The following is a 24,916-nucleotide window of genomic DNA, read 5'->3' on the forward strand; positions in this document are numbered from 1 at the left end:
AAAGAGAGCAAATTTACAATGAGAGCAAGTCAAAATGAAGAGCTTGCATGAGAAGCGGCATTTCTTGTAGAGCTGATTGCAGCAGTAGAAGCAGTAATATGGTTGATAGTTACATTAGTAAGAGAAGCAGCCTGTAAAAGGGATAAATAATAAGTCTACACTTTGGGTACACAATGAAAAGTTGTTCAAAATGATGGATAATCAGAAACAAGATGATCATGAGTGAACACTACAACTATAAATAGTTATCAACAAAATCAAATTATCTCATTTGTCATCTTCCAGTGAATTCCCTCTTGATCTCATGTTAACGGTTTTTACCTACTCCCAAATTCAGGCCCTTCAACTTCTTACACCGTCTCCCCGATGTCAGGTGTGGTCTAGATTATTCTCCCCTAATAATCTTCTTATCATTTTTCTTCCACAACCCTCATCCTTCATTTAACCTCAGTAATCTTTCAATTGTGGAAGCTTATCTGCGTGATGCAAAAATTAACCCCAATTTTCCCTGAGTAATTCACTGACACCTTCTAACAGACATCACTCGGTAGTGATCAGAAGCTGGAACCTTGGTTGGCATTCTTCTTCTGGAACTCTGGATTAGACTTTACTACTCTTAACCAAGGAAAATAGCTGAGTACACATTTCACTGCTGCACTCATAGTGCTTAGATATCTATCCTGTGCCTTCTGAATTGCTCCCAACCCTAGCCATTGCTGTGCTGTATTCTCTAGAGTATCCCCTTCCAATCAACTTTGGCCAGCTCCTCTCCCATGCCTCTGTAATTCCTTTTACTCCATTGTTGCACTGATAAATCTGATTTAGCTTCACCTTCTCAAATTGCAGGGTGAATTCTATCACATTATGATTGCCTTAAGCTCTCTAATCAATTCCTGCTCATTGCACAACATCCAATCCAGAATAGCTGATGCCCTAGTGGACTCAACCACAAGCTGCTCTAAAATGCCATCTTGTAGGCATTGTAATAATTTCCCCTTCAACAAGTGGCATCTTGAAATACCCTTAGTTTCAAAATAATTATGGTGAAGGATGGGTCTGGTCCTCCAGTTGAGATTCCAAATTGGAGAAAAGCCAATTTTGAAGGTAGCAGATACCATCAAAGGATCTGACATCTGTGAATTGGGACAGGTTGTTTTTCTGGCAAAAACGTGCATGGTAAGTGGGAGCCTTCCAAAGTGAAATTGTGAGACTAAAGTTTGTATGTTCCTGTCAGAATAAAAGGCAAAGATAACAGGTTTATGGAACCTTGGTTTTCATGAGATATTGAGGCCCTGATTAAGACAAAAGTGGTGTAGAGGAGGTATAAGTGTAGAGGGGAAGAAACCAATGAGGAAATTGAGTACAAGAAATGCAAGAGAACACTTCAGGAGGAAATGAGGGCTAAAAGAAGGCATGAGGTTGCTCTAGCAGACAAACATGGTGAAGGAGAATCTCAAAGGCTTCTACAGACATATAGGGCTGAAATAGATTAGGGATTTCTTAAATTGATTTTTTGATCTGTATTTACTCGGGAGACAGATACAGATTCGAGAGAAGTAACGCAAAACAGCACGAACCGTATACAGATTTCAGAGGAGGAGGTGTTTGCTGTCTTGAGAAAAATTAGGTGAACACATCCCTGGGGCCTGACGAGCCAGAGAGTGGTAGTAGATGGTTACCCCTCTGATTGGAGGACTATGACTAGTGGTGCATTGCAGGGTTTGGTGCTGGGTCAGTTGTTGTATGTGATCTATACCTGGTTGATAATAGATCAGCAAATTTGTGAATGATACCTACATTGGGGTTGTAGTGGACAGCAAAGAACACTATCAAAGCTTGCAGAGGAATCTTAACCCGATGGAAAAACAGGCTGAATAATAGCAAGTGGAATTTATTGCAGACAAATGTGAGGTGTTGCACTTTGGAAGACAATCCGGGGTAGAACTTGCATGATGAGAAGTAGGGCACTGAGGGGTTTGGCAGAAAAGAGGGGTCTGGAAATATAGACTCAAATACAGACGTTGAAGTTGTGTAAGACGTTAGTGAGGCCTAATCTGGAGGATTGAGTGGAATTTTGGTCACCTACCTTCAGAAAAGCTGACAATAAGATTGAAAAAATGCAGAGAAAACTTACAAGGATGTTGCCAGGACTTGACAACCTCAGTTGCAGGGAAAGGTCGAATAGGTTAGAACTTTATTCCCTAGGGCATAGGAGAATGAGAGGTAATTTGATAGAGGTATACAAAACTATAAAGGTTATAGATAGGGTAAATGCAAACAAGCTTTTCCCACCGAGGCTTGCTGAGTAGAGCTAGAGGTTATGGGTTAAGGGTGAAAGGCGACATGAGGGGAAACTTCTGTACCCAATGAGTAGCGAGAGTGTGGAACGAGCTGTCAGCAGGAGTGGTGGATACAGGTTCAATTTCAATACTTAAGAGAAGCTCAGATAGGTTCATGGATGGGAAGGGTATGGAGTGCTAGGTTCAGGCACAGGTTGATGGGACAGATTAATTCGGCACAGATTAAATGCGTCAATGGGCCTGTTTTTGTGTTGTAGTGTTCTATGCCTCTATGAGAGAAACAACATCACTCACCTGTACTATGGCCTTCTTCATCCTGGTCAATAAATACATGGTCCAAGATAAAGCTGAGCAACTCTGACTGCAGACATGAATCTGGAGTGTATACCAGAGGTTCCAGAACTTCACGTCCACCTGTCGTAATCTGGTGACTAAAAATCATCAGAATGTCACACAAGATAGTGAAAGCCTACAAAACAAAATAGAAATGATTACTGAATATTACTGAGCCTACAGTGAAAGGAGTGCCATTTACTAATTAAATGCACATTTTAATGAGTTTTATAAGAAGGAGTAAACTTTACAGATATGTTAACTAAATTTTCTGAAGTAATATTCAAGTGTCTTTCTATTTCAGGTAAATTATCCCACACAATGTAAACCTAGTTTAATCAGGCACCTGTACAGTATTTCTAAATCCTGTTCTATGAATGCATATTTGTCTAACTTAATGGCACTGAACCAATGCAAGATGTATGGAAAAACCAAAGTGGCAGAATTCCACAGAAAGCAAAAAGAAAAGCATGAACCCATAAACACTAATTTATTTTTCTTTTTGTTTGCATTATTTAATTATTTTATAATTTATACTACTTTTGTAATTTTATGTCTTTGCGTTGTACTGGAGCTGCGAAATAACAAATCTCACATCACATGACACAGTGATAATAAAGCTAATTCTGATTCTACTGCAATTATCACAGGGTGAAAAAGCAGTGACCTACAAGTTATTTAATATTGTTAGACTCTAAAAATAGTTCATTACTTTTGACAATTCTGCAAGACATGGGGATGCCATTCTATCTCGTGTGTATTATATTTTTCTGACGACTCTCTGTTGTGCTCACTCTGAGCTTGTCTGCTTTAAGTTTTAATTGACACAGGTCTGTACCCCTTGTGTTACAGGGGGTTTCTTCTTTAACAACAGGCCATAACTTGATGTTTTGTAATGCAAAGCCAAGTCATCTGCGCATGCATCAAGAAACACAATTGAAAAAAGCGTTGATTATTTCCTTTCTTTTTATACAGAACCTGTAATCGCATATTTTACTCTGTATCTCAAATTTTTGGGTACTGACTTTTTGAATTCTGTAAATGGTAAATTTCCATAATATGGAAATACATGCCTGTACTCTTGTGCCTTAAATCATTTTATATTTAAAAAGTGTCGTGGCTTCCAATATTTTGCAGTCTTTTGCTATACATCACAGAGTATTTTGACATTTATCCTTCCGAACTCTCACAGCTAACAAACTTATACATTTGAATGCAATTCCTTTATTCTCCAAAGACGAAAGTCAGGTCACTATGTAGACATCTACTCCTCGTCTTTCTTGATTGAATAATGTTAGCAAATCCAAAGAAACTTCATCTCAAGCGTAACTCCCATTAAGCAAGCAATTACAGTTCTAAAGTCAATTATATTTCCTTCTCACTGTCTGGAAAAGATGTTTTGTCATCTGCATCTCCTCAGAAAATAACTTAAATAGGAGAAGCAGCGGGTATAGAGTTCCTGTGCCTGCTCCCCTGTCCAATAAAATGTGCATGTTCTGATCTCAGCTACACTTTCTTGCTTGTTGACACACTTCCTCTCTAGAAATTATCTACGTTAACAATCAGCACTTTCTATGATTCCATCTCCAGTTTTAACAAGACTACTTTGTACTCCAAGCTTTCTAAAGTGCAGGGAAACATTCAAATTGCATTTATAATATACTAACATTTTTGATTCACATTTGAAGATATCCAGATATGTGTAGCAGCGTTCCACAATATTCAGATTTCCACCTCTTATATTGCACCTACCAACTTTCTGTCCACTTATTTAATATCTCTATAACCATTTTCAGGTCCTTTGTATCAACCTAGAACACATAAGCCACATATATAGTATTACCAAACTTAACTACACTGTTCTCCCATCTAACTCAGCAAAACAGGTGTTCCACAGGATTGGAGTGCTTGACTATGTACAGTACATATATACAAAAGAATGTTTAACTGACCAGTGGGATAGATTTGCCAGCTGCTGGGATGGTGGTGGGAGCGGGGGGGAGGGGAGGGGGCGGATGGTCTGTAGGCATCTTCTGCCACGTGGGACTTGGTTCATGAATGGTTGAGTTAAACACTCTGGTTTAACATGTTGCCCCATGTTTTTATTTTTTAAAATATATTGGCAGACAATCACATTTACAGCTTACTGGGTTACGATTAGTACTCCAGCTTGGAAACCTGTCATAACCTAGTGAGACCTGTACGCGAAAATGCAGAGTTGAGGCCTCAGCACTGCTCCCTATGTCATCACACTACTTCCTGAACGTCATCCATGCTAATTATCTGCCATGTCATGAATATTAATATGGTAAAGTTTTATGTGGCACTCCACCAAATTCCTTTTGGAAATATAAGTACACTGATTTCCTTTATCCATTCTGCTCCTTGCACTGTCAAAAAACTAATAAACTTCCAAATAGAAACATTTTGTATAACTGTCAAATGCTCAAAATATCAGATGATTATGTCATTAACCATTACTCCAACATTTCTCCATGACACATTAGTTCAACTCGCCTATAGATTCCGTCTTTTTGTTTTCAATTTTTCTTAGGTAGAGCAGTTTCTCAATCAGCTGGGATATTTTCAGAATTGAGGGAAAACCACAACCTTGTTCATTTGCTTAAAGATTGCAAGTTTTAAGCTATGACTTCCAGCTAGGGGATTTTTCTCCCTTCGTGCAATAGTTTTGCTAAGAGGTTTTCTTTAGTGAGCTTAAAGTTCCCTCTTCCTTTTGCCGCTGGATTTTCTACTATTATTGGAATGTTTTTAATCCATCTAAGAGTAGCAAATATTTACTCAGAGCTTTTGTTCCTACATCATTAAAAACATTAGTAGAACTACAATGATTAACATGAGTTACAACCTCTTGGCATCCAAGCAATAAGCTAAATTCAAACCCTTCTATTTTCTATTAATCAATAAAAATGCATTTTTTTGTTGGTTGACAAGCTTCTGTGTTTTCAGAAAGTTACATTTTTTAAGAAAATATATTTTTTAAGTATCAGAAACTTGCACATACACATAAGCCTACAAAATTCTAAATATGTCCTATTCCATATTACTATCCAAAAAGTAATGTTATTTAAATATACATTAACTTTGAAGTTATTGTAAAAATATAACTATCAACTGTTAGATAGCATAGCATTTATAGAAGAACTTGTATGGAGCCTGAGAAGGCAATTGTGATTTCTGAAGAGGGTGAATGCATTTGCAGGTGATTAGATCATGGAGCTCTTAGTTGATAACAAGTTTCTTGTCCGTGATCACAAAAGTAGTTCAATTACAAAAATTGCAACTGTAAATTTTTTTTATTCCACAGATTATATGAAATACTTAAACAAAGGTTAAACTGACCAAACTACTCCAATTACAAACCAACTGGCAATTTGCCCGAAACAGTGATTAACAACACAAAGTTGTGCTGTAAATCACTGTTCTGGCAAATTATCAATTAAATAGATGAAAATAGTTACTTTCATGTTTAAGATGCAGTTCCTGTTACCTGTTCTTTAACAGCTGTATTAACATTGGTCAGGTACCGTTGACAGATCTGACAAAATGCTCGCATTTGTTTTCGTAGCGTTATTAATTGCTCCTGAAAAGAAAATGTATCAGTTATCAATATCAACAATAGTATCTTTAAAGCAACAAATTTTCACAGCAAAATTTTTCAGTCTTGATAACAAGGTACATTTCAAATTTTCCTGGTTCACATGGAGAAACATACATAAATAATTAAAAATTCTTTAAAGAATTGAGTCAAAATGCACAATTAAAATATAAATCACTTTTTAGAAGCTTTTTGTATGACGCATGGCTCCGGGGTTGAAGACCTAATGGGGTTCCCCCGCCCCCACTTTTTCTTGCGTAGTAGGGTTTTTTTTATTATCACCAAAAATTTTTCAATCTTTAAAATAATGTTTTCTTTTCTTGAGACATTGTAAGTGTTGCTTACTTTGATGTACTTGTGTTAATTTCAGATAATAATAATAAAAAGATTTGAAAAGAAAAAAAATCACTTAAAAATGTACACAACTAATTTTAAAGCATTAAAAAATCTCAATTTTTATGTACCTTCTCAGTATCTTACTGAGTTGCCTCGCTAAACCTGTGCAAGACTGATTGCCGCACAGATTCAGCAGTCAGGTTCCCAACTATAAAACTAAGGAATCCTGCATTTTCATGCTGTAGTTCCAGCACTGGACCACTGCCAGAGATGTGCCAACATAATCCAACCAATTAATGTGATTTATATATTCGTTCAAGAACTCAAAATATGCAGGGGTAAATATCACCAGGCTGGCACAGAACTGCTGCCAGCTTCTCGTAAATTTTGACAAAACGATGAGATACGATCACTGTGGTATTCAACTACTTTATGATATTCTGCATTTAAACCATAAATCTATTTCATGCATTGATGGATGAAGAACCCACTATATATTTATGTAAACATCTATTATTTTATTTTTATCTTATTGAGATACAATGAACACGCTGCCCAGCAATCCCGATTTAATTGATCAATGAACCTACCAACCAGTACGTCTTTGGACTGTAGGAGACTGGAGCACCCAAAGGAAACCCACACAGTTACAGGGACAATGTGTAAACTCATTAGAGGCAGTGGCAGGAATTGAACCTCGTTTGCCTGTACTACAAAGTGTTGTGCTAACCACTATGCTATTGTGCCGCCCCAACTTTGTTTAATTTTTCCTCTACTTGCCCTTTCTAAAATTAATTGCCTTGAATATTTTTATTAGATCATCTTTTAAGATCAAAACCATTTTTTCCTCATAACTCTTTAGCACCACGAAGCAGCATTATTTTGCTTCCCTGCACTGCCAAAAACACCCAGAATTCTCTAATATCTTTCTAACCTGAACTGAGCAAGGAGATCAATAACCGCACCGACCCAAATGCTGTATACTCCAGTTCTTTGAAAAACATCACCCCATAAATGCAAGTTACCATGACAAATTCTAAACTGGTTATATAAAAAAGTTGTAGCTGTCAAATTACTGGGTAACTAGTCTGTAACACTTCAAAGATCAGCAAATTAAATTAAAATTCATCAAAAAATTGATAGTTAAATATTTGCCTATTTATTCAATTTGAAAAGAGTGAGTTTGAGATTTTAGTCATTCCTATTCCACAATAAAATTTGCTGGTTAAGACCAGCATGATGAAGCAAAGTACTTGTTCTTTCCTGCTGGACTAAGTCCATTCATGCATCATGAGTATCCTCTCCAATTGCTAGCTGACAAATGACCAGAATACATTCTCAGTCCATGTAAAAATTTTTAAAATATTTTTAGATGAGTAATTTGTTTCTGAAGTTTCCTTCAAGGAAATGTGATGATTAACTTGAAGATAATAAATTCTAAAATTAATTAGCCAAACTTGTTTGGCTGAAACAGAGGCAATTTGCAGTTGGTATCAGACATTCGAAATTTTTTTAAAAATTACAAGAAATACTCAGCAACTGATGCAGCATCAGTGGAGTGAGAAGCAGCTATTTTCAACTCTTGTAACAGGTCATAACCTAAAATATTTGACTGTTTTATTTACCACAGATACACCCAACTGAATAGTATTCCCCAAAAGCTCTCTATTATTCAACCCTGGTGAAGAGTTCTTTATATCACATAGGTTAGGCTGGAATGCAAAACTACAAAATCAACTGAACATTCTGGAGTGGCAACTGAAATTTTCTACTTTCAATTAGTACTCTTACTTTATCAATTAAGATTTGGGACACCATTTAAAAAGAGAGGAAGAATCATTCTGCCACACTGGAATTTTGGAATTTACTATTTCTTTTACAAGGTATCTTAGTTACTTTTTACTGTTTCAGTGCATTTATTAATGAGGAAATTCATTTACTTTTGTTTTTGCGTACCTTTGTGGAACTGCCTTCAGAAACAGTTGCTAGGTTCCAAAGGATTACATAGTGAGTGCACTGGAGTGCATGTACAACAATCTAAAAAGCAAAAACAAATTTTATATTTTCAATTTACAGATGTATACTGCAAGTTAGCAATTCAGACATTAAAAGCACAATGAAGTTAATTGTGCATTGTTTGTTATAAATCAGTAAATGAAACAAATACCTGTTCTGGCATATCCCCATTTTCAGTACCAATCTTCAGCAATTTGTAGTTACTGCCAAACAAGTCCCATCTTGTAAGATCATGAGCACTGAAAAAGCAATAATTTTAAAGTTATCAATAAGTTCTAGAAAGCCACTTGAAACAAGAAATACACTAGGTTGCAGATCAGGGAGAAAAATAAAATCACAGATGTTGTTTGAGAATAGGACAAAGGAAAGAGTGAGGAGAGAATACAGCACTATAGGGAATTAATTTTTTTGTTAAAGCAAAATTAATTTTTTTCCTGTTTGTTTTTAAAACACTAATTAGATAGATCAGAATCAGGTTTATTATGAAATTGGCCAACACTGCTTTATACTCTTTGCAGGTCACCGATGACATTTCAGTTTACCTCAACCATTCACAGATCTGTTTATACTTTTATAGACCCTTCTTATTAGACTATACTCTAAATGTATTTCCTCTACAGTTTTCAATTACTGCACGTAAACATGGAGTTCAGAAATTTCTTATTTTCTTGTTCGAGGACATCTTATGTTCTCTTCTTTTGGTCTGAACTAAGAGTTTTCTTTAAAAAAAAATCATGCAAGTCTGCCCAGATTTTCCTGATAGTTATAAAGCAATTCTAGTAGCATTCTTGTGAACTCATTCCTTCTACACTCTAAGGAGACAAAATATATAACAAACACGTCCTGATGAAGGGTCTCAGCACAAAATGTCAACTGTATTTTTTTTCCCATAGATGCGGCCTGGCCTGCTGAGTTCCTCCAGCATTTGGTGTGTGTTGCTCTGGATATTCAGCATCTGCAAATTTTCTCATTTTTATCGTCTGTATTGGTTTATTACTGTCACATGTACCAAGATAGAGTGAAAAGCTCTGGTTTGGATAGAATTCAGATAGATCATTCCATGCTTAAGTACTTAGATGTAGTTAAAATAAAAACAATACAGAATATAATGTTATTGTTACAGAGAGAGTACACTACAGGTACACAAAGTGTAAATGTCAGAATGGGAGATCAAGAGTTCATTTCTTAGCATTTGAGAGGACTGTTCAGAAGTGAAAGCAGTGGAATAGAAGAATAAAAACTATTCCAACTATCCAAGATTTATTAAATTTAGCACAATGCTGTTATTACATTCTGCTGGTCTAGATTTTACTTGTTGTGGCCAGTAATTCCACAAAAACTGAGTCTGGGACTTATTGAGAGACTCAGGATTGATTCTACTGCTTGCCCGTTCATGGAATTCAGAAGAGCACACAGCTATTGGGACGCTTCAGTGCAGCATTCAGGGCACTGATGTGAGGCAACAGGAAAAGAAAGCAAACTGAAAAATTTAACTTGTCTTGAATTTTTTTTTAATTTGTGTTTTTGCTTTCAGTAGGTTTTGTCTTTTATTTTCATAAAAACCATTAAACTAAGAGCATTTAGATCATAAGACATAGGGGCAGAATTAGACCATTTGGCCCATCAAGTCTTCTCCACCATTCAATCATGGCTGATCCTCTCCCCCAACCCCCAGCCCCGCTCCCCAGCCTTCTGCCTGTAACCTTTGATGCAGTGTCCTGTCAAGACATTGCCTTGCCTTAAGTACACCTGACCTTCACAGATGCCTGTGGTAATAAATTCCACAAATTAACCACCCTCTGGCTAAAGAAATTACGCTGCATCTGTTTTAAATGGATGCCCCTCTACCCTGAGGCTGTGCCTTGTTGGCCTAGACTCTCCCACCATGGGGAACATCCTTTCCACATCTACACTGTCAAGGCCTTTCAACATTAGAAAGGTTTCAATGAGATCCCCTCGATCATCTAAATTCCAGCGAGGACAGACCCAAATCCATCAAATGTTCCTCATATGATAACCCTTTCATTCCTGGAATCATTCTTGTGAACCTCCTCTGGACCCTCTCCAATGCTATCACACCTTTTCTAAGATGAGGGGCCCAAAACTGTTCACAATACTGAAGGTGAGGCCTCACAGGTGCCCTAAAAAGCTTCAGCATCACATCCCTGCTCTTGTATTCTAGTCCTTTTGAAATGAATGCTAACATTGCATTTGCCTTCCTCACCACCAAAGCAACTTGCAAGTTAACCTTTAGGGTGTTCTGCACAAGGACTACCGAGTCCCTTTGCACTGCAGATTTTTGGATTTTCTCCCCGTTTAGAAAATAGTCTGCACATTTATTTCTACTGCCAAAGTGCATGAACATGCATTTTCCGAAGTTGTATTTCATTTGCCACTTTCTTGCCCATTCTCCTAACCTGTCTAACTCCTCCTGCAGTCTCCCTGTTTCCTAAACACTACCTGCCCCTCCACCAATCTTCGTATCATCTGCAAACTTAGCGACAAAACCGTCTATTCCATCATCCAAATCATTGATATATAGCATAAAAATAAGTCGCTCCAATACAGATCCCTGCAGAACACCACTAGATACTGGCAGTCAATCAGAAAAAAATCCATTTATTCTCACTCACTGTCTCCTACCATGTCAGTAACATTCCTGTAATACTTGGTCAACAGCCTCATGTGTGGCAACTTGACAAAGGCCTTCTCAAAGTCCAAATATACAACATCTACTTCATTCCCTTTATCTATCCTACTTGTAATCTCCTCAAAGAATTCCAGCAGGTTCATCAGGCAAGATTTTTCTTCAGGAAACCGTGCTGACTGTGTCCTATCTTGTCCTGTGTCACCAAGAACACCATAACCTCATCCTTAACAATCAACGCCAACATCTTTCCAACCACTGAGGTCAGGCTAACTGCTCTATAATTTCCTTCATGCTGTCTTCTTCCTTTAAAGAGATGACATTTCCAATTTTCCAGTCCTCTGGCATGCTGGCATGATTTTTGAAAGATCACTTCTAACGCCTCTACAGTCTCTACCACAACCATTTTCAGAACCCGAGGGTGCAGTTCATCTGGTCTGGGTGATTTATGTATGCTTAGGTCCTTCAGCTTTTTGAGCACCGTCTCCCCTGGTATTAGTAACTGCACTCACTTCTCTTCCCTCAGACTCTTCACCTTCTGGCAAACTCCTAGGGTCTTCCACACTAAAGACTGATGCAAAATACTCATTTAGTTCAGCTGCCATCTCCCTCTCCCCCCATTATTATTTTTCTGGTCTCATTTTCTACTGGTCCTATATTCACTCTCATCTCTTTGAACATACTTGAAAAAGGTTTTACTTTCTACTGCTTTGATGCCATTCTTTATCAGCAGAGCTACGCCACCCCCTCTGCCTATCTTTCTATCCCTCTGATATAACATGTAATCTTGGACATTCAACTCCCAACTACAACCATCCTTCAGCCATGATTCAGTGATAGCCACAACATTATACCTGATGATCTAGAATAGTGCAACAAGATCATCCACCTTATTTCTTATACTCTGTGCACTGAGACATGATACTTCGAGTACTGTATTTGCTACCCTTTTTGATTCTGCATCACTAATGCACTGATACTCACCCTGCTGGCTACAACTTTGTCCTATCATTTGCCAGCCCTCCTGCCAGTCTAACTGCACATTATCTTTGCTTTTTTACCATCCGTCCTATCCTGAGTCCCTTCACTCTGGTTCCCAACCCCTGCTAAATTAGTTTAAACCCTCTCCAGCAGCTCTAACAAACCTGCCCGCGAGAATATTGGTCTTTGGGTTCAGGTGCAACCCGTCACTTTTGTACCCGTCATCCTCCCCCAGAAGAAATCCCAATGATCCAAGAACCTGAAGCCCTGCCCCTGCACCAGCTTCTCAGCCATGCATTTATCTGCCAAATCATCCTGTTACTGGCATGTGGCACAGGTAGCCAGAAATTACTACCCTAGAGGTCCTACTTCTCAGCTTTGTGCCTCACTCCCTAAACTCTTTCTTCAGGACCTCTTTGCTTTTCCTCTCTATGTGACTGGTACCAATATGTACCAAGACACCTGGCTGCTCTCCCTCACCCTCCAAAACTTAGATTCTGAGTATGTCAGAACTTTTTAAAAAAATCTACATCATTCATAAAAGACAAAGCTCCACCCCATCCTTATTCTGACTGGAAATCAACTGCTATTGGGACTACCGATTCCAGAAGGATAACCCATCAATATTTAATTCATGTTACAAGCAGGATCAATTTTATATCACGAGGGAAATCAGACTGGCTCAATCCTGCCTACTGTACCTAGTTGATTCCAGAAATGTCTCTTGCAGGTAAGAGGACTTTAAAATCAGTGAACTTGACAATAACTTCGAAATCACAGATATATGCATTCTTGACAGCATTAAATAGGTTTTACGGTTGGTGTCAATAAAAGATACAGGAAAAACCAAGAGAGAATATTGTTGAAGAAAACTAGACAGTATTGGAAACAACATAATTTGAGGCAAGACATTGTTTTCCTGCAGATATACAAGTACTCATCCATAAAGTGGGTATTATTGATCATGAAGTTCTGTCTGCATTTCTAATAGTTCTGTATTTTGCACTGAAAGAATCTTTGACATATTAGCAAAAGCCTTTTACGCAATTTAGAGTATCCTCATCATGAGTGTTTAAAAGACAAATCATCCTAAAGTACCTAATTCATTGCAATATGTAATTTACTGAACATTTTTGATGAATACAATTAGAAGTCAATGTTCTACATATATCCTTTAGGACTGCTATTTAATCCATTGTAGCTAAATAATACTGAGTGCCTTTATGGGACAGCATCAAATTTATAGGGATATACATTCAGAGACCATTTTATTAGGTACCTCCTGACTGTATGTTTGTGGTCTCCTGCTGCTGTAGCCCATCCACTTCAAGGTTTGATGTATTGTGCATTCAGAGATGCTCTACTGCACACCACTGATGTAAGGTGTAGTTACTTGAGTTACCGTTGCCTTCCTGGCAGCTTAAACCAGTCTGCCTATTCTTCTCTAACCTCTCTCGTTAACAAGGTATTTTCGCTCACAAAACTGCTGCTGTGGACACCATTCTCTGTAAACACGAGAGCAGCGATTCCTAAAGGGGATGGTTACATGTCCTAAAGGGTAGTTAGGGGAAATAGAAGTCGCCGGAGGGCGTTCAAGATTCTTGGGGGGAGTGGGGGGTAAGCAGCACCCTAACTTCAACACTCCCCCCCACCTGACTGACCATTAGTAGAGCAGGCACTTCCAAACAAAAGGATGAGGCACTGGAACACAGGAAGAAACATAGCTCTGCAGGCAGTGAGCACTCATCATCTCAACTTGTTTGAAACTTGGCAATCTCATCCGACCTTACCAACTAAACAATCATTATTGGGGATACATAAATTAGCAATGTTGGCCAGAAAAAACTGCAGTCTGATCAAGGACAGGGGAAGCAGACAAGTTACTTTGTTTCCCCCATTTTGTGGACTCTGAACAGTTTCTTGCTCTTGGATAATCTAATCAGAGCAACTGAATGTGGACTCAGGAGGCTTCAGGTAATGATCTGCTAAACCTGAGACCATTCTCAAACAAGTAGCCATTTGTTATGTAAAGGGATGGACTCTGAACTGATCCTTGACTCGGGACAATCTAATCAGAACAACATACTTGAGACCCTTCTCAAAGGAGTAGTACTTGTTTTGTGAAATGCCAGACCTGCAATCGGTAATCTCGTTAGACTCTGTCTGGGTTGCCTCATTTCACTGGTTTGGACCAGTCAGAGTGTAAAGACACAATACACAAGGCTGGGGTGGGCAGAGCCTTGAAACAATGTTGGCTGTAGCCCTGTAAAATGAGCAGTAAGAAGGTGACCCAGGTAGGTCAGGCGACCTTGAGCCAATGGGGTGGAGATCCAATGGTTCAATTGATGAGGAACATCAGGAGCTCCAAATACGCAGGGGCAATAACTCTCCAGCATCCAGAGACCAACCATTGTGGATAAGGAGGACCCCGCGGACACGTGGAGATCGGGACCACGAGGAATGCCTGGCCAGCGTAGACTCCTTTGCCGGGTAATGTCCTTTTCACTTCATTGTCTGTTCACGGACTGTCAATGAATTCTAGTAGGTTACACACAGAGACAGTTCGTGAACCCACGTGCTTTTAGTTGAAACAATAAGTTACTTGTCGGTAACTACAGATTCTCTGTGCCTCACTGATCATTATTATGAGGGGTGATTCTTGTAACAGTAACCAGAGTGCCCAACAGCTCCCCTTGACTCATGGCACTGAACAAGTTCATGCAATTTAACAACACACATCAAAGTTGCTGGTGAACGCAGCAGGCCAGGCAGCATCTCCAGGAAGAGGTACAATCGACGTTTCAGGCCGAGACAACTTTGATGTGTGTTGCTTGAATTTCCAGCATCTGCAGAATTCCTGTTGTATGCAATTTAACAGCTGGTAAGTCAAGTACACCCTCTCAACTTTCTTATAGATCAGAAGTGAACACCATTGTTCCCAAAATGGAGACCAGTATTTTAAAACCAATTCCTCTGAGTCTTAACTCCAGCTCATCATATTGACAAAATAAGTGAAGCTGTTAAGTATCAACTATGCACAGAGCTACAAAAAACAGAATTTGGAATACAGCTGAATGAGTGAACTGTGTGAGGCAAGAAGGCATTGCTAATAGCATATGTATGGTTTATCAAAAATGGAAAAGTTTATGGTGATACTCCTGTAAAAAGTAAAAAAAAAATCAATGGAGAATCAATCTATAACGAGCTCAAAATGTATACTGAGGATAAAAGTATTCTGATTAGGAACATGATTTCTTGTACAACAGATGGAGTACTACATATGACAGGTCGCCATGCTGGTTTAGTGGCATATATGGAAAAAAGAAATTCCAAGTCTGTTTGCAATCCATTGTGTGATTCATTGTCAACATCTCGCTGCCAAAACCCTCCACCAGTGACTTCTTTCAAGCATGACTTGTAAAATCTGCTATCAACAAAATTAAAACTCATTCATTAAATAGCAGAATATTTCAACAATATAACGATGAAGAGTTTGTAGACAACCAACAGGAATTCTGCAGATGCTGGAAATTCAAGCAACACACATCAAAGTTGCTGGTGAACGCAGCAGGCCAGGCAGCATCTCTAGGAAGAGGTACAGTCGATGTTTCAGGCCGAGACCCTTCGTCAGGACTAACTGAAGGAAGAGTTAGTAAGAGATTTGAAAGTGGGAGGGGGAGATCCAAAATGATAGAAGACAGGAGGGGGAGGGATGGAGCCAAGAGCTGGACAGGTGATTGGCAAAGGGGATATGAGAGGATCATGGGACAGGAGGCCCAGGGAGAAAGACGGGGGGGGGGAAACCCAGAGGATGGGCAAGGGGTATAGTCAGAGGGACAGAGGGAGAAAAAAGAGAGTGAGAGAAAGAATGTGTGTATAAAGATAAATAACGGATAGGGTACGAGGGGGAGGTGGGGCATTAACGGAAGAAAAAATTATTGAAATTCAGAATGGTGAAGAAGCAAAAATGCTTTTCAAAAAGGGCAATTTTTGTGGTATGTGGCTGCACTCTGTCATACAAAGTTTTCTCGTCTTTGGAGAAGAGCCAAATTGCTCTTCATTGCATTTCTGTCCTCCTTCCTTGTTGAAAAAGACTTCAGTGCAATGAACTACAATCTCATAAAAACCAGACACCGCTCGGACATTGTTACACATGGGAACTTTTGCTGTCACAACTTAAACCAAATATTTCAACTCCTGCTAAAAACCATCAAGCTGAAGGATCACATTGTTATCAAAGCTGCTGTAAGGGGAATTGGTACTGTGTGAGCTAGGTTTAAAGACAAATGAAAATTTAAAGCAGAATCATTTTCCTCATGTTAGCATATGATAGACATGTTTTTACGCTATGGGGGTGCAGAAAAGTATATTGTCCCTAAGAGGGGTGTTGGCAAGTATGAAGGTGCTTTAGGGTGGCATTGGCAAGTATGAAAGTGCTTTGGGGGAGGGGGAGGTCATTGGGCTGAAAAAGGTTGGGAAACACTGCTCTAGAGAGTGTTGTGTGGAAAAATCCCAGTAGCTCAGCAGTTTCTGAAGTACTCAAAATTACCCCATCTGGCAACAACATGGTCAACATCACTTAAATCGCATTTCTTGCCCATTTGGATGGTTGGTCTGAACAACTATACCTCTTGACCATGTCTGCATGCTTTACTGCATTGAGTTGCTACCGCATGATTGGCTGATTGATATTTGCATTAATGAACAGGTGTGCAGGTGTACCTAATAAACTGGCCACTGAGTGTACAATTCCAAAGATTAATAGCAGGCCAAAAGACTGATAAGCTTTTAAACCTAAAGGCTTACTAAAAAGGATGAAAATATGAGAGTAAAATAGCATGAAAAGCAGAACCGTATTACAATAGCTTCAAGTATACAATAGAATAATCTAACTTTTGCACATTAGAGGATGAGCCTGAAGAATTAATCTGGCAGAGATCTGATCAAATTCTTTGCATCTACCTTCACTGAAGCAGATATGAAAAGCATTCCCATAATAGATAATTGAGGGCAAAAGAGAGTATTTAAAAATACCATGCAAACTAAATAAAGACTAAAAAGACAAAAGGAATAAAGACTAAAATTACAAAATTCTAAAATGACCTACATTCTAGAGCAGGGGTTCCCAACCCTGGGTCCACAGACCATCAGTTGATGTTAAGGGTCCATGGCATAAAAATGGTTGGGAACCTATATTCTGGAAAGAAACCTTTAAGATTGGAAAACAGCAAATAGAAGAGCTCTGTTTAAGAAAGTAGGCAAAACTAATGGCAATAAACTATAGGCAAAAATTATTAGATGAAATCAGCGAAGTGAGTAAAGTGAATACTGAGGATTTGTGACCTTTTAATTCTCAAAAGGTGTCAAATAAAATAAAGTTACAAATGCATTGAGGACATTACTATGATTAAACACTACACTGCCAGGGTAAATCAGAAACCATGGTTGACTGCAGAGTTCGTGCATTGCTTCGGGATCAGGACGCTGCCTTCAGATCGGGGGGTGGGACTTGTCCAAGGTCACTAAGAACCACGCTATCAGGACGGCAAAGCTGGAGTACTCACAGAAAATTCACAGACACCAGGGACACTCAGCTCATGTGGCAAGGTACACAAACCACAACAGATTACAAGACCAACCTGCCCACCAATGACACCCTTCCTGATAGGTTGAATGCCTTCAATGTATGGTTTGATGTGATGAATGATGTGACACACTTCAGAATGCACCCTCTTCCCAAGGAACACGCACCCTGTCTGACCACAGCCGAAGCATGGAAGATCCAAGTCAGAGTAAAACCACACAAAGCTGCAAGGCTGGACAACATAGCTGGTAGGGTGCTGAAAGATTGTGCGGCCCAGCTAACAGAAATCTTTACAGACATCATTAATATCTCTTTGCAACAGTTCACTGTCCCTGCAGGCTTCAAGGTAGCCATCATCGTTCCAGTGCCCAAGAGAGTGATCGTAACTGAGCTAAACCATTACTGCCTAGTGGAAGTGACCTCAACAATCATGAAGTGCTTTGAGCGGTTGGGAATGGATCATAAAAAATCCCACCTTCCAGCTACATTGGACCCTCTCCAGTTCATCTACCACTCAAACACATGCACCGACGATGCCATAGCCTTGGTCCTCCGCTCCGCCTGTCCCACCTGGAAAATGATGCTTCATACACCAGGTTGCTTTCATCAACTTCAGCTCAGCACTTAAGATGATCATCCCAAGAGGCTGGTGGAAGACTGTCCTCACTGGAACTCAACACCCTTTTCGGTAACTGTATCTTGGATCTCTTGACGGAAAGAGCCCAATCAGTCCGCAGTCCGAGTTTCCAGCAACACCTTAAGCTTCATCATACTGAGCACTGGTGCTCAACAATACCCTGTGCTCAGCCTGTTCCTGTTCACACTACTGGCTCACGACAGCACTGCCAGATCCAGCTCAAGCACTATCAAATTCACTGATGATACAGTGCAACTGTGGTTGGCCTCATCAGCAATAATACTGAGTCAATATACTGAGAGGCCATAGAGAGGCTTGTCAAATGATGTGCGAACAACTACCTGAGTCTTAACATGGACCGGACATAAGAGATGATTATGAACTTCAGGAACGTACAAATTGACCACTCTCCATTGAGCATCAATGTCTCTGCTGTGGAGAGAGTATAGAGCACAAAGTTCCTTGGTGTACACATAACAGACAATTTAAACCTGGACTCACAGCACCACCTCATCAGTCAAAAAGGCACAGCAGCATCAACACTTTCTGAGGTGATTGAGGCATGCAAGACTCCCCACCCATATTCTAACAACCTTCTACAGGAGTACCATCAAGTGTCCTCTCTGGCTGCATCATTATGAGTTACAGAAGCTGCAAGGCACTGGACCACAAGACCCTACAGAGGGTAGTAAAAACTGCTAAGAGAATGACCAGAATCTCCTTTCTCCACCTATTTGTGACATGTAACAGGAGTGTTGTATATGAAGGGCCTGAGTCATTGTTGAAGATCCCTACCATCAGGAAGGAGGAACAGGAGCATCAGGACAAGGACTGCCAGACTTGCTATCAGCTTCTTTCCTCTAGCTGTGAAACTAATGAATACCCTGCCACCACTGAAGTCCCATCACTAGGACAGTAAGCCATTTAATCTACTGTGCACCATATGCACTTTAAATTATATTTTATTAACTTATTTACAGTAATATTTTGGTTTATGTGCTGTGTGTGAAATATGTTTTGTTGGTGCACTGCTGTCCAGAGGAACTTTGTTTCATTTGGTCGTACATATGAACAGTCAGATGTCAAAAAATTTGAACACGAAGAAAGGAGCCAATGAATTTGGGGACATCAGATTAAACTGGCTGAGGAGAAAGAACTGGGGTAAATAGATCAATTCCAAGTTAACAGCTGCAACCAGTAGGATGTGACAGGGGATAGTTCTGGGGAATTAGCTGTTTACATGTTGCATTTATATGAATGGATCCAATGTGCTGCAATCAAATTTGCTTACAATACACAAAGATGAGCTGTAGATGAGCAAAGTATCAGCAGATGAAGTAAAACTTGGAAACATGAGATTGCTGTATACATGAGAATACACAGACTAAGCGGAAAGAAACTGCAAATTATACTGCCTCAAATATTGCATATTACTGAACTTTAAGATGCAGAAAGTAATTAGAAATGAAGGGGAAAATGCTGGCCTTTATTGTAAGGTAGATGGAACAAAATAACATTACTATATCTGCTCAGGAGCACAGAAATATTATAGCAGTGTGTACAGCTTTTTCAAAAGAACCTGTCCCTTGATTGCTACCCTGGGAACCCTTCTCAGAATTTTCTATTTACATTTAAAGGAAAAGCTATGAAAAGCAATAAAATAACAGAAGGGTTAAACTATTACATAGAAGTAGGGAACTAGGTCAACTCTTCCTAATTTATTTTGTGAAATAGGTTAATTATATAATATTATGTAAAGAAATCCATTTAAAATCCAATCATTTTAACATTTACTATGCACCATCATCTAAGTAACACATTTGAAAGACCCAATTTAAAAAATAGGACCTTTTTACAAAAACCAAAATAAACAATTTCATCTAGTACAAATATTACTTTACATAATTCAATAACAAACGCAAGGAAATAAAACAATGCTATACTATAAGTTTGTGTCCCGTGTAAAATAAAATACATTATCCCAGCCTTCTTAGTACTTTCTCCATCATAAGAATGTCTTTCCATAGAACATTCCCGGTTTTGTCCAAAGGTTGGATTATGGTTTATACTCTTGTACCCAAATCTTCTTGCAGCGAAGACGAGCAATACTATTTACTTTTGAATTGCTTTCTCCCTGCATGTTAATTTTCTGTGACTTATGTGCAAAGACACCCTGGTCCATCTGAGCACAAACACCTTTGTCTCATAAATTAAAAAGTGCCTTGCCTTTCTATTTTTAATACCAAAGTCGACAGTCTCATAATTTCCTCATATTAATTTCCATTTGCCCTAACTTTGCACATTCACTAAGTCTGCCTATATTCTATGAAACTGTTTTGCACTCCAAATCCATATTGTAACCCAATTTATCACTGATACCAATTAGTGCATTTGAACCCCAGATAGATCAATGCAGCAGGTCATTTGAAACAGTCCCCTAATCCGGAAGCCCATTTATTCCTGTTTTCTGACCACTACCAATTCACAATCTATGCCAGTTCATTACCCTCAAACCATGTTCTCCAATTTTATTAATTAAACCTAATGCAGCATGATGAAAACCTTCCAAGAATCCAAGCACACATCATTTAATTTAATTATTCACTCCATCATCAATTTTGCTTTTCTCAATAGTTCTAACAGATATTCTCAAATACAATTTCCCTTTCATAATGTCATGTTCACCCCACCTGAACACATGATTATTTTCTGCCAGCTCTGGTGCCACTACCTTCATATCAGATTTTAAACTTTTCCCTATGACTAACGATAGCTGTGCTCGTTTAAAGCTCCATGTTCTCCTCTTCCTCCTTATATTTGTAACATCCCAACCTATGGGAATTGTTCTATATTCTAGGGAATTTTCTATTAAAAGATATTAACATATTAACTCAGAAAAACGGGATAAGCTCAACATGTGCAGTCTTTAAGTTCCATCTATGCAAAGCAATGCTTTCAATATCTGATGCCCTGCCAATCAAATGAAAGTAGTTTTTACATCACTAAACTATCAAAGTTAGTTCACTTCGCAAATGCAAGTTGATTCAATCCTTAATAGAAATTTTCCCATGTTAAGATTCTTAATTGCTCAACAATTTGCACTCATTTTTCAAAAAAACAGCATGTTTGTACATTATGCAGCATGTGCAACAACATACAGAAAACAGTTCTTACTTGTGAAATGCAGTGATCCTTTTCAATGTAGACAAGACCTGGTAAGCATCATCCTCATCAAGTTCTTCATCCTGTTCCAGTATCAACATTTAGTAAACACATATTAAAATTATTACTCTTCATACTCATAATAGCATATGTAGCCACCTAATGATACTGCATTTGTTCAGATCATGCCACTGCTGTGTTCTAATTAAGAAATAGGAGCCTACACTGCTGAATAACGCTCCTATATATAAAGTCTTCTTTGTTATCACTTCCCTCAATCCAAACCTTCTACTGTCCTGAAGCAGTCTTGACCCATAATGTCCACTATCTCTTTACCTCCAGCAGTTTGTTTCGGTTCCAGATTCCAGCAGCTGCAGCCTCTTGCTTCTCTAATTTTTCTATCCTTTTGTTCCAGCTTTGAATCTGATTTCACTCTATTTGCCTTCTTGTGATATCACAGTGAATTATAAGTAGATTCATGCCGACCTAATACTTAAAAGGTTTAAAGTATTGTTCCTGGCCCCAAAAAGTGGACAGGCATATAAATGGGTACGTATATTAACAGCCATCTTAAATTTCTGTGGGAGAAAATGAAAATAAAAATGCAATTCCAGCAAGATCTTAAAATACAGTTTAGATCAGGACTGTTATTTATATGGGATAAAGGCAATGAATATATTTGACCAACTCCCATGATTCACAATCTCATAATTCGTCACATCTTTGCTTGAAACTGCTGCTAACTTATGTATAAGGCCATAAGATGTAGGAGCAGAGCTAGGCCATTGGGCCCATTGAGTCTGTTCCACCATCTCATCATGGCTGATCTACTCTCAACCTCAATCTCCTGCTTTCTCCCTGTATCTCCTCATGCCCTGACCAGTCATGAATCTATCCACTTTGCCTTAAATATACACAAAGACTTGGCCTCCACAGCTGCCTGTGGCAAAGAATTCCACAAATTCACCACCCTCTGACTAAAGAAATTCCTCATCCCTATTCTAAAAGGACATCCCTCTATTCTGAGGCTGTGTCCTCTGGTCTTAAGACTCTCCCACCAGAGGAAACATTCTCTCCACACCCACTCTATCAAGGCCTTTCACCATTCAATAGGTTTCAATTAGGTTGCCCCTCATTCTATGTATCTGAGGAAACTTTTAGTATCCTCTTTAATATTATTGGTTAGCTTACTTTCGTATTCCACCTTTACCTTCTTAATGACTTTTCTTAGTTGTCTTCTGTTGGTTTTCAAAAAGCTTCCAAATCCTCTAACTTCCATTAATCTTTGCTCTGTTGTATGCCCTTATAGTATTCTCGTGCAGTGTGTTGAAACTCTGACTAAACACCAAGTTAAACCGGAGCCAATGAAGACAGTTGTAGTAAAGTTAACCATTTGCTGTGCACTCTTCCACATTAACATCGCACTGTGAAAAGGCGTTGCTTCTATAATGTTTCTTTGTGGGTAGAAACAGAGCTCTTCACGATCATGCTGCACGCATGGCACCCACCTTTACACCTTCTCCGAACCGGAAGTTACACACAAGACACAGCGAAACCGGAGGTGACGTCATCGCATGCCACGATATACCGTAGACAATGAATTTACCTTTGTTATACTGTAACTTAATTACCAACCTTTAACTTTAACTAGAAAATAGTTACAAACAAATCATTTAAAACGTAGACCCAACAAAGACAAATAAATGCCTGAAGGGCAACACACTCCCTGCCTGACCTTTGTAAGGTCACTATAAGCATGGTATAGAACTTTAGTCTCTAAATCAGTTTTCAGGTAGAAGTAGAACAACCTCTGTAACTGTTCTCAGGTTTCCTTTTCAGGGTTCGTTGTAAAGATGTGAACCAGACGACTGCCTGCTCTTTGTTGTTTGGCAAGCCCTAGCATGGTTCTCTGAACAGTAGTGGAGCAACCCAGTTGTTTGCTTCATCTCTAAAGACCTTTGTCTCCATTATTTTTAAGAAGATGGCGTCTTCCACCGATGGAGCAAGTTTATTATCGTGCTTAGTCTGAGCGAAGACTGACTGTCCCAGTGTCGTCTTAGTTTCTTTACTATGCTCCTGCCTTTGTTGTACTTCTTTGACACACGTAACACTTATGGAAGGCTGAGAAATTGAATGGAAGCCTCTTTCTGGCACGTTAGTCTTGAATGTGTTAACTGTCGGTTTGTGCACTTTGCCAGGGCACACCTCTCCTATCACAACCCAGCCCAGATCCAGACATTGGGCGAAGGTGGCGTTGTGTGGTCCATTGACCTGCTGCCTGACTTTGTGCACCCTAAGAACGTCTCCTCCGAGTAGCAGGAGTATTTCTGCTTCTGGATTCAGTTCTGGGATATGCTTAGCAATGTGGTGGAGATGGGGCTGGTGTAGCACTGCGCTTGGCGTCGGAACCTCGGATCAGTTATTTAAGATCTCATTGCACTCTCAAGAGTGGAGGGAGACCGATGACGACTTTGCCATCCAGCGACTCAATCTGGAAGCCTTCTGCCTTCCTGTCATATGTTTCTGCGATGCCAGAGCAAGTTCTGAGGTAGTATGGGACTGGATTACCCTTTACGCTGAACAACTTGAAGAACTCTGGTCTCACTAGTGAGCGGTTGCTCTGGTTGTCCAGAATTACATAGGCTTTGATGGCCTTGTCTTTGGCTCCCTTAGGGTATACCTTAGTGAGGCAGATCTTTGAGCACGAATGGCTCCACTGACCTGGACTGCAAACTTCTGCGCAGTTCGAGCTGACAATAGTTGTTTCAAAGTGATGCTCTTCCTCCCCGCCATCCTCTTGTGGGAGTGGAGGAGCCTTGGCTGTTAGCAGTGATGGGCCGGGATGCATGGCCCCATCGTGATTAGTGCTGTTACATTCCGAGCACTTTACAGGGAACGTACACTCTTTAGCAAGGTGGGAGGTAGAGGAACAGCACTTAAAATATATTCTTTTTGCCTTGAGAAGGGCCTTTCTTTCATCAAAGGGTTTGTTTTGAAACATTCTGCATTTTTTGAGGGGATGGGGTTTGTTGTGCAATGGACAATTCTTGCTAGGGTCATTGTTGATTGCAGACACTTCGGTTTTATGCACTAAGATGGGTTTATTGATGACAAAATTGTTATAAATGGGTGTGACTGGGTTGGTGTGAGTTGTGGCGCTGCCTTGATTCATGAAGCTAGAGTCCTTTTGCCTCTTCGCCTCCTTGCACACAAACCTACTAAAATACTCAAAGGGAGGGAATCGACCACCGTTCTCTTCCTTGTACTCTGAGCCAATAGACACCCATTTTTCCTGCAGCCCAAA

The 24,916-nt window shown here is 39.4% G+C and overlaps 1 protein-coding gene across 6 annotated transcripts in view; it reads right to left on the minus strand.

The window, feature by feature from the left end:
• The window catches only part of stag2b (STAG2 cohesin complex component b), a 176,725-nt gene that overhangs the window by 29,770 nt on the left and 122,039 nt on the right, over nucleotides 1-24,916 (minus strand). For all 6 annotated transcript variants that reach the window (XM_063060945.1, XM_063060944.1, XM_063060942.1 and 3 more), the window contains 5 exons: nucleotides 21,625-21,695; nucleotides 8,753-8,840; nucleotides 8,542-8,622; nucleotides 6,142-6,234; nucleotides 2,595-2,769 (listed from right to left, as the gene is read on the minus strand). In XM_063060945.1, the coding sequence (XP_062917015.1) occupies nucleotides 2,595-2,769; nucleotides 6,142-6,234; nucleotides 8,542-8,622; nucleotides 8,753-8,840; nucleotides 21,625-21,695 (508 nt within the window). The remainder of the gene's footprint in view (nucleotides 1-2,594; nucleotides 2,770-6,141; nucleotides 6,235-8,541; nucleotides 8,623-8,752; nucleotides 8,841-21,624; nucleotides 21,696-24,916) is intronic.

The sequence above is a fragment of the Mobula hypostoma genome, chromosome 10 (genome assembly GCF_963921235.1).
Source record: "Mobula hypostoma chromosome 10, sMobHyp1.1, whole genome shotgun sequence".
Lineage (NCBI taxonomy): Eukaryota > Metazoa > Chordata > Chondrichthyes > Myliobatiformes > Myliobatidae > Mobula > Mobula hypostoma.